Source organism: Heterocephalus glaber, unplaced genomic scaffold (genome assembly GCF_053883595.1).
Source record: "Heterocephalus glaber isolate CG9 unplaced genomic scaffold, H.glaber_assembly_v1.0 deba00001606, whole genome shotgun sequence".
Taxonomy (NCBI): domain Eukaryota; kingdom Metazoa; phylum Chordata; class Mammalia; order Rodentia; family Bathyergidae; genus Heterocephalus; species Heterocephalus glaber.
Window position 1 is genome coordinate 11,751,191 of NW_028258377.1, and position 13,553 is coordinate 11,764,743.

Genomic DNA, 13,553 nt, shown 5'->3' on the forward strand with positions numbered 1-13,553 from the left:
AAAGCACATGAGATATCATCTCATACCCATGAGCATGGATAATATTGATATGATAAATATTGAGAATATGAGGGTTTTAGAATCCTTGTGTGTTCCTGATGGGAATATAAAATGGTGCAGCTGCCAGGGAAAATGGTATGATTCCTTTAAAAGGTAAACATAGATTTACCATATGATCAAGCAATTCCATTTCTGGATATATAATTAAAAGAAATGAAAGTAGGAATTTGAGGAGATATCCCATGTCCACAGCAATAGCCAAAACATGTTCATTATGATAGCCAAAAGGTGGAAGCAACTCAAGTGTCTAAAAACAAGTGAATGGATAAACAAAATGAAGTATATAAAGTATATACATATAATGGAATATTATTCAGCCTTAAAAAGGAAGGAAACTATGACACATGGTAAGATGAAATTAGCCAGGAACAAAAGAACAATAATAATTATGATTCCACTTATATGAACTACCTAGAGTAGGCAAATTCATAAAGACAGGAAGTAGAATCATGGCTGCTGGGGAATGAGGGAAGAGGAATGGGGAGTTATTATTTCTTAGGTACAGTATCAGTTGGGAAAAATGAAAAAGTTCTGGATATGGATGGTGGTAGTTGTTGCATGACAATGTGAATGTAATTAATGCCATTGAACAATACAAATTAAAAGAATTAAAGTAATTTTATGTATATTTTACTACGCTATTTTTTTCAAAAGGCATATTTGTGTTTATGCCCCTGCCTTATCCAGAGAGGCATTTGGAGGCTGGTCCACAGGACTCCCAGGGCCTAGTCCACTACCAGAGCTAGCCCACTGCTTGTTGGCAAACTTTTCCTGACAGCCCTGTCCAGCCACCAGCCCCTTTGGGCCCTAACAACAGCTGACTTCCACAGGGTCCTCAGCCCAGTTCTCCATGCTTCATGCAGTGTAGCAGTGGATACCCATTAAGGTCACTGTCTTTACTGAGTGTCCACCATGGACAGCAATCCAGAATGGATGCTCTTCTCAATAAGTTTAGCATACGTTAAATAATAGGTTTGCCACTGCATTTTAAAGTGAGCTTCTCTAAGCAAGGTGAGCTACAAAAGTCTATAGGCACAGTATCATTTTTGTTCTTTTATATACTTAGAGAAATTTCTGGGTGCGTACAAAAGATTAACACCAGCTACCTTTGGAAGGAGAAAAATGAAGGTTTTTTTCTTTCATTTGCCCTTTCCAAGTTTTTTTTTTCTTTTGCACTTAGCATGTATTACTTTCACAATGATAAAATAAAACAATGAACATTATATTTTAAAAATACAAAATCCAGGAAGTAGCCTTCTGCCCACGGTGCCCTTGTCCTCATCAGCCATCACCAGTGCAGGATACATTGGCTTCTTGGGATTTAGCCTCAGCTGGGGAGGCCAGTGTGATAGGTGTCAAGTAAACCTATATATATTCTTACAGAAATGAAATTTTTGTTTTCAAATACACTATTTATTTATTTATTTAGGTACTGGGGATCGAACTCAGGACCTTGCACTTGCAAGGCAGGCGGTGGAACCACTGAGCTAAATCCCCAGCCCTCAAATACACTTTTTAAAACAGAGATCAAACTAGTAGGAGCCAATAAGACTATTCAGATAGGAGAAAAATTTGTAACAATGGGATTGCTCAGCAAAGAGAGCTCAGTGTTTGGAAAGGGCTCTTTGAAGAAGGAGTCCATCTCCCTCCCTTTGTCCCATAGTGCACCCCTCCACCATTCCTTCTCCAACTCTGCAACCCAGCTGCACTCCTACCTTGCACACATGCACACACGTGCACACACACACACACACACACACACACCGTGCCTTTAAGCCAGCATGATCATGGAATCTTTATTAAAAAGGTCCAAATTACCAAAGTTTTACTACACTATTAAAAATAGTAATGCTTACTTAGCCTATTTAATAAGCACACCATTTCAAATTTTTCTGCCTGAGTAAACTAAAACATCATTCCAGAAATACATTTTTTACTGAAACAAGAAGGCTCTTTTCCTCTTCATTCATACACCATTCTCCCTCTCCCCCCTCTTGTCCCCTGTGTCCCTCTCCATTCCCTGCCCCTACCCTTTTTTTACATTTCAAACATAAAGGGGAAAGTAACAGTAATTTGGACTTGGCTTTCATGCAAAATGGACCAATTTTTTTTAAGTGTTGGTAATTTGTTCTGAAAATGGATATAGGGAGTTGGACTGGAACAGCTTTGAAGAATGGGGTTTTATGAGTGGAAAATGAGGCCTGAGCATGGGGAATGTGTCCTGCACCTCCACATGCGCCTGGGACAGTGCGGCATGTGTCATAATCACAGCTAATAGCACCATTATTGCTATTATCACATTATATTATTATTAGCCATCAAAATCAGACAAAGCTTATTAACCCATTTAATTGAACCAAGAGTTTAATGTCCCAGTGACTTCTCAGAAAGTATTTGGCAAACTCTCTAGGACATTGTAGCCACAGAGCAGCTGGCCATTCTGCTGCCTGCCAGACTGTGGAAGGACCAACAAGGATTTCCCTAGACTGTTCCATCTGTGGCCTATCTGGGAACCTTCCAGGACACAAAGATGGATACTTATCCCCACCCAGACTCTGGCATTTTCGTGCACATACATGCTCACACAGGCACACACACACCCAACTTAATAAAGGATATTTTACACAAAAGTGCCCAACCCCATCAGCATGGCCAAGGGTCCTTCCTCTATCCCCCAAGCTGGCATTCACATTGAGTCACAGGCTGTTGTGAGGGCACCCACACGCAATTCATGGTGACACCTGGCTTCTTCTGAGCTTGACATCACCTCCCAAAATATCTTCACTCTCCCATGGTCCAGGCCCCAGGGAGGGGCTGATGAAATCTACTCAGCACCCCCATTCACCCAGAGACTCTCCCAGGCCCTCAGGGAAAGATGCCCACTAAGCCAAGGCTGCTGAAGGGACAGGCTGGGTCTTGAGAGGGACAGGGAGGTCCCTTGAGGAGTCGAGAGACCCAGATTCTAGCCCATGAGGTGGGCTCTGCCCCTGGGCTGACCTTCCTTCACAAAGCCCAAGTTTGGGCATTGGACCCACCTGCCTGCTTGTTAGGATTTGGTACCAGGGTTTGAAGAGACCCTGGGGGTAATCAATATATGTGACTTTCCAGGGGGCTATTGATTCAGATGTACAAAATTCTTCTTCATCATCTCCCTGATCTTCTGCTCTGGAGAATTTCTGAGTATAGGTGCTCTTCTTTGATCAACATGTACAGTCTCCCTCCCCACCAGACTCCCACACAGTGCCCCCTGCCAGGGATAGATCTCTCTGATTCCTTGGGTGCAGTGGCACTCCTAAGGCCAAAGCAGAGATGCGGTGCTGCCCCTTCATCCTGCATGGGGCCAGGAGCTACCACTGGGCTGAGATGGAACCACCTTCTCTCTGAAGCCACCTGAGTCCTAGACTTCCACCAGCCTCTGGCATTTCCACTGTGCCCTGAGCAGTAAGACACAGGAAGGTCCTGCCCTGGCCCACCCAGCCAGCCTCCAGGGGCTGAGGGCCAGAGACAGGAAGATCACCAAGGTGATGAGCTCAAGCTTTGGATCTAGACACTGCCTAACAGAACCTCCATATAACATGAGATTCAGTTTTCACATCTGTAAAATAGGGATGAATGTGAAAAGATATGTCCAGTGTTTGCCACCATGTCTGTAACATAATAGGTTCAAAATAAGCACTGGGTTTCTTTCCTGCCTACATTCTCCTCCCTCCATCAAGATTCTAAAGGTGGCATGTCTCAGTCAGGCTGGTCACTGGCATCCAGCTGTTAGGCTATGATTACCCAGTCTACTGCCATCCCCAACTGATGCTAGGAGAAGAAATGTCTACTGGTAGAGGAATTAAAGTCTCATTTAAGGTAAAGTAGGAAAGTTCAAGGGTGAAAATGTGAGAAAGCAGAAATCATGGCTAATGGGAGCAATCTGGGACAGACAAAATTGGGATGGGTGTGCAGAAGTAAATATGTGCAGGAATAACGTCTGAGCCAGGCAAAGGGGAGCCTTGGGAGATACAGGGGAGCCTTAAATGCCAGGTGAGAGAGATACAGACACTTTTAGACAGGCAGCAAGAATCAAACCTGGCCAAGTCACCACTTTGCTTACAGTCTTTCCTATCCCTTAAAATCCATACTGCCCACTTGAATGCCCAAGGCCCTTGGGATCTTGCCCCAGTCTATCCCCAACCAACTACAGTTCCCCCAAAACTGTAAGCTGCTGCTTCACCACCTCTCACAACTCCTTAAACCCTTTTCAAGTTCTTGCCTCTGTGTCAGTGGCTCTTCTGTCTACCGTAGGGATGCACATACAATGTGTGTGTGTGCGCACACACACACACACATACTTCTAAGCATTTTTTAAGTGAAAATTGTGTTGTTTTTCCTGATCATAAAGTACATATTCATTCTTAAAATTCAAAAACTGCAGTGAAATATGAGGCCAAAAGTCAAGAACACCCAAACCACTGTTAATATTTCCATGATTATCCTTCCAGATGTCCCTTAGTATAGACGCCTGCCCACATGCACAATATCACTTGTGCTCACTCACCGGTAAACAGTGAGTCACATACATCATGTGTTGCTCTAGAAGCTACTTTGTTTATTCAATAAAATATCAATAAACCCTTCTTATCAATAAATCACTACTTCTAATGACCACATGTATGGTTTTTTGGGGGTTTTTTTGGTACTGGGGCTCAAACTTGGGTCCTTGCGCTTGCGAGGTAGGCGGCAGAACCACTGAGCTAAGTCCCTGGCCCACATGTTTGGATTTATAACAATTCATCCTCTTCTGTCACCAATGAGCATTTAGGTAACTCCTTGTTTTCTTTTGTCTTACTTCTATTAAAACCAGTCACAATAAACGTCATAATCCAGGCATCTCTGTGTACTTGTCTTTGGCTCCTTAATTTTAAGAAGTGGAACTTTGAGACCCTAGAAATGTATATGAAAAATCTAATTTATGTTGCCTTATGACAAGGCCACATATATTTGCTTTGCCAAATATGGACATTCTCCAGACCCAGACCAGAATAGGTTTTGTCCATCATCTTTGTTATCTCAAAGGCAGTGGGGGAGTTTTCCTGCCACTTTATGTGTGTGGTTTTATTTCTCCTTTTTGTTTTTTTAAATACAGATGGCGCCATTTATGTACACTTCTCCAACCGGCTTTTCCCATCTGGCAATTCCTTCTCTCTTTTTCCACTAGCTCTAGGGTCAGACAGAAATCCACTTACTTTGCAAAAGATCCTCCCAAAGTGCCCCTCCAAGTGCTACAGCTCCCACTGCACCAATGGGCAGTCGGTGCGTGTAGGGATTGGTTCATCCCCTTGGCTGCAGCCAAGCCTCCCATGTGGGCCTGCTGTACAGAAGCCCAGGGAAAGGTGGTGTCTAAGCCAAACCCTCTCTTTGCCCAGGCTGTAATTTCCTGATTAGGCACCACAGTCACCACCCTTTCTGCACACACTGATTGCTTCCTGCCATCTTCTCAGTCTTTTAAGGCTCACTTAAAAGGGCCAGCAAACTTCAGAGCCTTAACCAGGCAGTGAGGAGCTGCCAAGAAACTGACCAACCAAGGCCCATTTGCACAACTGACCTTCCTCCTCCCAAAGTTAGGCCCTGCTTAGTAGGGAATCATGACTTGATTTTTAAACTTCAAGAAGTAGCTTTAACAAGAAAGAACAAGTTTGCTACGAGCCAGCAGAACAGAAGGGTACGTGTGTGGCCTGCGTTCAAACATTGACTCTGCCCTTTAGTGCTGATCTTGGCCCTGTTAGCCTCTCTGAGTGCCAGCTTGCCCACCTATAAAAAGGGGATAACAGTTCTTCAGGAGAGTGTTGCTTGGCATTATAGCAGAGTGGCTAAAGAGCTAGACATACTTGGTTGGGAATTCTGCTTCCTCCCCTTTTATTCATCAACTTTGGGTTTATTACATCACCTCTTTCAACCTCAGTTTTGCCACCTGTTTAGTGGGAATATGAAAATACCTGTTTAAGTGTTGTTAATGCAATTGAAATCATATACATGAAAGCATATGGTAAACGGAAATGCTGGCAAAACAGATGGTGGTATTTCCATGGTCAATAAAGAGAATAGGCTGTACTTGTGGAGTCCTGGCCAGACCTCTACTTGGGCTCCTCCTCCTCTGGCCCAGCATCAAATTCTGCAGAGGTCTTTTACCTCAGGCCCTGATCACAGGCATTAAAGTTGCCCTGGGAAAGGAAGGAGTCAGGAGCAGTGGCACTCCCAGGATACTGCACTGCAGGTCAGGGGGTGCCTCTGTTGTGAGAACCCCACTGTCCCACAGCCAAACCTACACAGGCCACAATCAATCCTCAGTTCCCCATTTTACAGCAGGCTTTCATCTCCTTCTGGCCTCTTCTACACTTCCTTTTGGAGACTTAAGATTCATTTTGCAAAAAGTCAGTCACATTTGTTGCCAACCACCCTTTCAGATATTATCACCTAAAGGCCTCTGGTCCAGTGAGGGCCTCAGTGCATGGTTTGTAAAGCTCTTTTAACATTTTAAAGTTTTAGCCTGAGAGGTCCCTGTTATATAAGGGTGGAGGGAGTGCTGGGGATGGAACCCCAGGCCTCGTGCATGATAGGCACATGCTTTGCTACTCAGCCACAACCCCCCAGCACCCAGGAAAGACCTTTTATGTAACCTGAATAATATCTAGACTTCACATGGTATAATCTATTTTTCATGATCCATTTTAAAAGGTCCAGTAAAGCAACTGAAAGTAATGTTTAAATATTTTCAACCATTACTTACCTTTCTCAGAAAATATCAACAGAGATCCAATTCTTAGCCCACAGGATGCTTAAGATTCCCCCCTTTTCTCTATCCCAGGTCTTTCAGGCCAGCTGCGTCAGAGCCACTGTCCAGGAGTCCCCGTCTCCCAGCTCTAACCGCCTTCTCCCCTCTCTTGTCCCAGATCCTTCTTGGGCAGACTCATCAAGCTACTGGCCTCTCAGCTTTCTCTCTGCCTTGCCTGTTATCCTGATTCCCCAACATGGAAGAAAATCCAAGAGCTGAAGAAGCAAGAACACCTGGCTCTCTCTCCAGCTCTGTGTTGCACCCTTCTCCCAGTGTGGCGTTACACAAAGCCTCAAAGAAACCCAACACAAGACCCAGGGAAGGGGCAGCACAGGGCTGACCAAGCTCAGAGAAAATTATCTTCGGGGAAGAGCGGGATACTTGTGTGTTGGTAAATCCTGCTTCATCACATTTATCTCCTTCCATCTATCTTGTGACTAGAATCAGCCACAATCACCTCTTCTTTCTGAGGAGGCTGGTTAAGAATTCCAACCATCTTCTCTCTCAAGAGCTTGCAGGAGACGGAGCAGGACATTGGGCCAAGGGCAGAGGCTGAAATAGGTAGAGACACCACTGAAGGCAAAACCTGACCTGCTGAAAGCCAGTTTGGTTTAGGAGAATCCTAGCTCATCAGAATTTGAGGACATCAGGATGTGCAGTTCCAATATCTCAGAATCAGGTTTCTAGGAGCTGTTGGAATAAAGGAAGAACTTGCGTCTCAGTCACTGTCTGGTCTTCCACACTATAGGGACTGCTCCCTACTGGTGGAATCAATAAGCAGAAGGGGGGAAAAGGAGAGCAGAGGAGAGGAGAGGAGAGGAGAGGAGAGGAGAGGAGAGGAGAGGAGAGAGGAAAATTACTCTCCAAATGCTTCCAGCCTTTGATTCTGGGTCTTTCCCACAAGAGCTGAGGAAGGGACTCAGCACAAGCTGAAGATTCAGGGTCAGGCCTCCTGCATCCCATGCAATTCTAAACCATCAGCTCACCACTGGGGACAGCTTTGCTGGGTTCCAGGGCTGGGGAGTAGGGAGGAGCTCCCGCTTTCCATAGCCAAGCTGGAGCAAGCAGAATTACTTCTACCCCAAGCAAATGAGTTGAAGGTCTCCAAGTCTGTTTGAGTTGGTGACAGACCAAGAAGGAATTCCAATCTGCCAGTGTTTGTTCTGCAGGCTAACAGAGCCAAACGGGAATGTTGCTTTGGGACTTCATGCCAAATATCCATTGGTTCTGCCGGCAGTGCTGGGCCAGCCCTGTGCACGTCACTCCCTTCCAATTTCTGCTCTCTGAAAATCTTCTTATGCCCTTAGAGTTGACTTCCCTACTCACTCGGCACCCCAGTGGCTAAGGGCCACCATACTGAGCCTGGGACCAAAGTCTCCAGGTGTGATGTGCTGTCTGTTCATTCTCAACCCACTCCATCTGGAGACCCATTCACACTCCCTCTGCAGGTCCATGACCTCTGCTTTGCTCTCAGCTCTAGCCTTTCTTCTCTGCCACCTTACTGTTGGCCTTCTTAGTTCCTGATCAGCACAGCCCTTCACAGTTGTCCCTTACAGAGGTACAAGGCTGATGGCCAGGAAGTATCAATCATGAATTGACAACATCCTTCTCATACCTTTAGATGTATTCCGTTTGATCCTTGTAGCTGGTCAGTTTTATCATTCCATTCCTTAGAGGAAATATCTGAGGCTTCAAAAGGTCAATCACAGCTGGGTGTGGTGACACATGCCTATAATCCTAACACTTGGGAGGCTGAGGCAGGAGGATTGCCACCAGTTCAAGGCCAGCCAGGGCTACATAGAGAGACCCTGTCTCAAAAAACAAACAGACTAACTAACAAAAAACCACCAGACACCTTGCCCAAAGTCACCCAATTAAGGAATTCAGGTTTCTGATTAAAACCATGGTACTTTTCCCTTGCCCACCAGGGACAAATTTTTAAATCTTTTATTCACTTCTAGATGCCTAAGGAAATTCCCAGGGTCCCCAGTGGGAGCAGGTAGGTGTGTTTTAATGTTCCCTGAGCTCTCTAGCATCCCTAGTGTGAGCAGTTGACAATATCTGCTTTACTCCAGCCCTGAACTGGTGCCATTGCCTGCACCCTGCCTGCCCTGCTTACTGGGCTGCTCTCATCAGAATACCTTGGAAGCTCTAGTCTGGAGTCAGCCTCAGGCAGATGGCCCTGAGCTTCTCTCCCTGCCACAAAGGGAACTGACACCCCCAGGCACTGGCACAGTGCCCTCTGAGAGCATCCTATAGCATGGCAGTGGATCTCACACTCAAAAGCAATTGTTTGGAAATGTTTCCCCCATTCTCACTGTGGCCCAGACAATGTGAACAGTAACAAACGGAAATGATTCAGATATCTTATAAGAAAGGTGCTCTCTGCATTCAAACAATTGTCACCTCCTTGGGGACATTGGCTGGAGTACTGACTCTATGTAATTATGAGTACCAAGTGAGCTAGGGCTGGTCTATGGCTTTCTTGTCACTGAACCCTCAGCACCCAGCACAGCTTAGCAGATAGTAAATACATGGCTAAAACCATGAAGAAAGTTCCTTCCTACCTGGCCAGTCCCTGCCTCAGTGTACTGTTCCCCAGGCTGGGAGCCCAAGGACCTGACCATAAGACCCTTTTTTCCAGCCACTCTCAGTCTACTCCATGTATTTTTTGCTGATCTGACTCATTGTATGTCTGGGGCCTTTCTTTACCCAGCTGTGGGTGCCAGTCCCCCTCCCTAGCTCTACCCGGAACCCACCCTCTGTCTGAGGTGACATTGCCAAGGGGACAGACCTCAGGCATATGACCCAGAAATGAGAAAAGAACAGGCACTGCCAGTGCTCTGAGCTAGCCAGTCTGAGGCAAGGGGTGCCAGCTGCTCTGCCTTACTGGGACCTTCAGATGGCTCTAATGTGGCTGGGCCAAAGTGACGCCAGGGCCTTGGCAGCTCTGGTGGTCATTTGGCCATAAGAATGTTGGAGAAAATTGCACTTTAAGTGAAGACTCCTAACTAGCCACAGGAGGGAAGCAGTCTAAGGCGTCCTCTGGGTCAAGGTACAAATTGTCCTGACATTGCCAGTGACCGAGGCTGAACTCTAGGTGCATATGACAGACTCCTGCCAGTCACACCTCAGGGTGAGCCTGGGAGAAATCAGAGTAGGGTTCCAAAGGAGTCTGCACAGCAGTGAGTGCATACAGAGCTGTAGCCCTGCCAGGGATGGGCCCCGCATAGAGATCAGCCCTCAGAGGCTCCCATATCAGCAAGGTCGCCCTCTTTGATGGGGCTCTTTCTCTGCCTGTGGTCCTCAGGCAGCTCCTCCTGGATCCAATGGGCCCTTGCTGCTGGGTCCAGGGAAGCTAGAGCCACTGTGGTCCCTGCATGTGGCTCCTGGCCAGGGCCAGTCTTAACCCTCCTTTCCCCACTCCCTAGGTCTGCTACATCATGGGGTTCTGGGGAATCGGACTTCATGGGTATCTATCCAGACCAACCCCCAAAGGTGAAAGTACCAAATTCACAGCAACTCTAGAGAGGCCAGCTCCAAAATCCTGCATTTAATAGTAAGTGTTACAGCCTGTAAAGACACCAGGCCTTGGGTGCTCCCACTCTTGCCCATCTACTTCTCATCGATCTTTTCTAAGGATTCAGACTTCTTCTTCTGGGGTAAATCTTTGAGCATCAGGCCCAACATATGCATAGTCTTACAGTACAGCTCTTGAAGCCTGGAAAGCAGAAAAGAAAGGCAGGGGATCTGAGAATGGGGTGGGCTTTATGCCTACCTAGCTGAACTCATCACCTACTTCCACCTCCACACTCATCACACCTGGCACGAACGCAGTCAGGGACAAACAAGTAGTTCAGAACCAGGCCAGGTCTTCCAATCTGCCGGGGGCCTCCACGAGTAAGTTACTTCACTTCATTCAATAAGTTGGAGAGGAGCCACTGGGCTATAAGAACAGGAACTATGTGCAAGTCCCCAGGTAGTGCTTTGCCCACTCTTGGGCCAAAAGTAGGCATTCCTTGGCCTCTTCCTTTTTAGTATCCCCAGTCTCTGAAACCCCTTAGGGGGCTTTCATTGAGAAGCCAGGCTAACTATGTGTGTCCTTGATCAAGAGCCCACTGGCTCCCTAGTTCCCAGAGCCCCTCTGCTGGGTTTTTACATCCTTCCAGCTTAGTAATGGCCATTTATAACCCCAGCTAGCTTATTCTGAGCACAAACCCTGGGCCAGGCCAGCTCAGTGCTTCACATATATTGTTGTCATTTATTCAGCTCACCAACTCCTTGTGTGACAGGTGGGAAAGGGGTAGAGATTTGCCTAAGGACACACAGGAAGGTAGTGGCAGAATCAGGCCAGTCTCAGCTTCTGATGTGCCATGCAGTACAGTTTCTCTGCCCCCTGGAGAATGAGGGACTTGACAGGTTGAATGAGCCGGCATCTGACAAAGTCAAGCAGGGGGAGAGAGGGACAGGGGGAACAGATTCCCCCAAGCCACAGGCCTGTCCATATAGCAGCACAGCCTATACATACATGGTGCATACATGGAACTCTTCACACACACACACACACACACACAACCCGGAGGGCCTTGGTCTACCCACCTACCCCCCATATCAGTCAACAACCCTTCACCCTACTGGGGCCTGTAACGTAGCCCAACTTCAAGGAAGCCCTGGGGCAGGGACTGACTGTTTGACAGTGGTGTCCTGTTTGTCCAAAATGGACAAGTATATGTCAATGAAGAGCAGGCTAGTGGCAAAATCACTCAAGACCATGGGGTCAGTGTCCCGCCGGCTCTTCTTTAAGTTTTCCATCAACTCACTGAGATTTTTGTCAACAGTTTCAGTTTTCTAGAGAGGGAAGCAAAAAAAGAGAACAATGACAGAAAAATAACAACCAAGCTGCACAGAGATCTGGGGACCCTCTACCACGGGCCCCAGGCAGAGACCTGTCCCTGGCCTCAGGATGAGTTTTAAGCTTAGTCACAACGTCATCCTTATCCCTCTGAGCCTGGACCCTTGTAGATGAGGTAGCCTCATAAGCCACCATCACTGATAGAGGTCAGGGGCACACAGAGGAACCAGAGAGAGTTTTAATGTGGCCCAGTGTAGCCTCCTCCAGCCCTGGATACCTTTTGGGCACAATCTAGATAAGCAGATATCTTCAGAAAAGAGACCAAAGAGGACCATAACAACAGATGAAGAACCTGAAAGGCATCCAGTGGACCAAGAGCACTTAGGCAGAAAAGCAAAGCGGGACCCCAGCTGGCACAATTGTATCATGCTTAGAAGAAAACCCACCTGGTATGCTCACTCTTGCTCTGTTTTTTGTTGTTGTTTATTTGTTTTTGTTTTGAGACAGGGCCTCACTATGTAGTTCAGGCTATCCTTGAACTCATTATGTGTCCCAGGCTGACCTCAAACTTGCAGCAATCTTCTTGCCTCAGCCTCCCAAGTGCTGGGATTACAGGCGAGCACCACCACGCCTGCCTTTTGCTGCAGTTTTAGAAGTGTGAGAAAATGAAGGTTGAGGGCCACTTGCAAAAGCCACTTTGTCTTCATCCACCCAGTGACCTGGGGCTGTGCTGCCTGGCGCTGCTAGCCCTCAGTAAAAAGCTCTAGCATACACTTCCTGGTCCAAAGGTCCCTATAGTAGACCTCTGCCCACAAAAGAGGGGACATTATAATCACAGCACTCACCACTTCTAACAGTTCAGAGAAACACAAAACTATAGAAAGAAAAGGTTGACTTTGGAAGATATAGGGAGAAAAGTATCTCACTTACCTAAGGCCACAGATGTCCAAAGCCACCTGCTTTCTACCTGGGCCTCAAGGCCCCTCCTCTGGCCATTCCTTAAGCCCTGACTTATCTGTACATTGCCTGCCTGTGGGGTTACCTACCTGTATCGGCATCCACCTGTTCATCTCCTCCTGTTGTTGCTTCAGGATCATCTGCATCTTCTCCTCCATGTGCTTCTCTAGCATCAGGTCTTGCTCAAACTTCTTGAGGGAGACCTAATCAAAGGTGGAGGTCAGGGGCAGGCTCTCAATGCATACTCTCCCCTCTCTGGTCTTTCTTCCTGCCTCACCTTGCCCTGCTGCATGGGCCCTCAGCAGGAGGGTACACACCACACAGGGCCAGCCCCTAACTCAAGCTACTACAGTACCTTAGCTCCATGATGGAGTCTCATCAGCCACCATCATGAGGCAAGACAAATGCATGCACTCAGGGAGAATGGTTGGGTTTGTTCAGGAAGGGGCTGTCTCACCACCTCCATTCCACTTCAGGAGGGAAAGACATCTCTGAGTTCTCCCAGAAACCTGGTCCTCACCACCACCTACAATATCTGATCTGATCCCCTCTCCTTGCAAGCACAGCCTTACCTCGGTTGGCATGATTATCACACCCACGAACACACTGAGGAATATGAAGGAGGCAAGCAAGATGAAAATGATGGTGAATGCTCGGCTCACAATAAAATTGTGCTTTTCCAACTGCGTCTGCATATCTGTCCAGCCTTCAACCTGGTCAGGCAGAGTAGGGTATACTGAGTGCCAAAGCCTAGCTGAGTAGAATTCTGTCTTACCTATGCTAGGGGACCCCCAGCCCCACTGAGGACTAGATTATCTCCACCTCTACACCAGCCTTTCAACATCTCCCCAGTCTGTGGTGACCTAG

The 13,553-nt window shown here is 47.0% G+C and overlaps 1 protein-coding gene across 3 annotated transcripts in view; it reads right to left on the reverse strand.

Annotated features, from left to right (window-relative positions):
- Window positions 1-1,222: 1,222 nt before the first annotated feature.
- Window positions 1,223-13,553, reverse strand: part of Catsper3 (cation channel sperm associated 3) — a 42,525-nt gene continuing 30,194 nt past the window's right edge. For 2 of the 3 annotated variants that reach the window (XM_021238600.2, XM_004836218.3), the window contains 4 exons: window positions 13,259-13,399; window positions 12,776-12,889; window positions 11,565-11,725; window positions 1,223-10,598 (listed from right to left, as the gene is read on the reverse strand). In XM_021238600.2, coding sequence (XP_021094259.1) covers window positions 10,493-10,598; window positions 11,565-11,725; window positions 12,776-12,889; window positions 13,259-13,399 — 522 coding nt within the window. In that variant the 3' untranslated portion in view covers window positions 1,223-10,492. The remainder of the gene's footprint in view (window positions 10,599-11,564; window positions 11,726-12,775; window positions 12,890-13,258; window positions 13,400-13,553) is intronic. The other variant, XM_021238608.2, reaches the window with a different exon arrangement.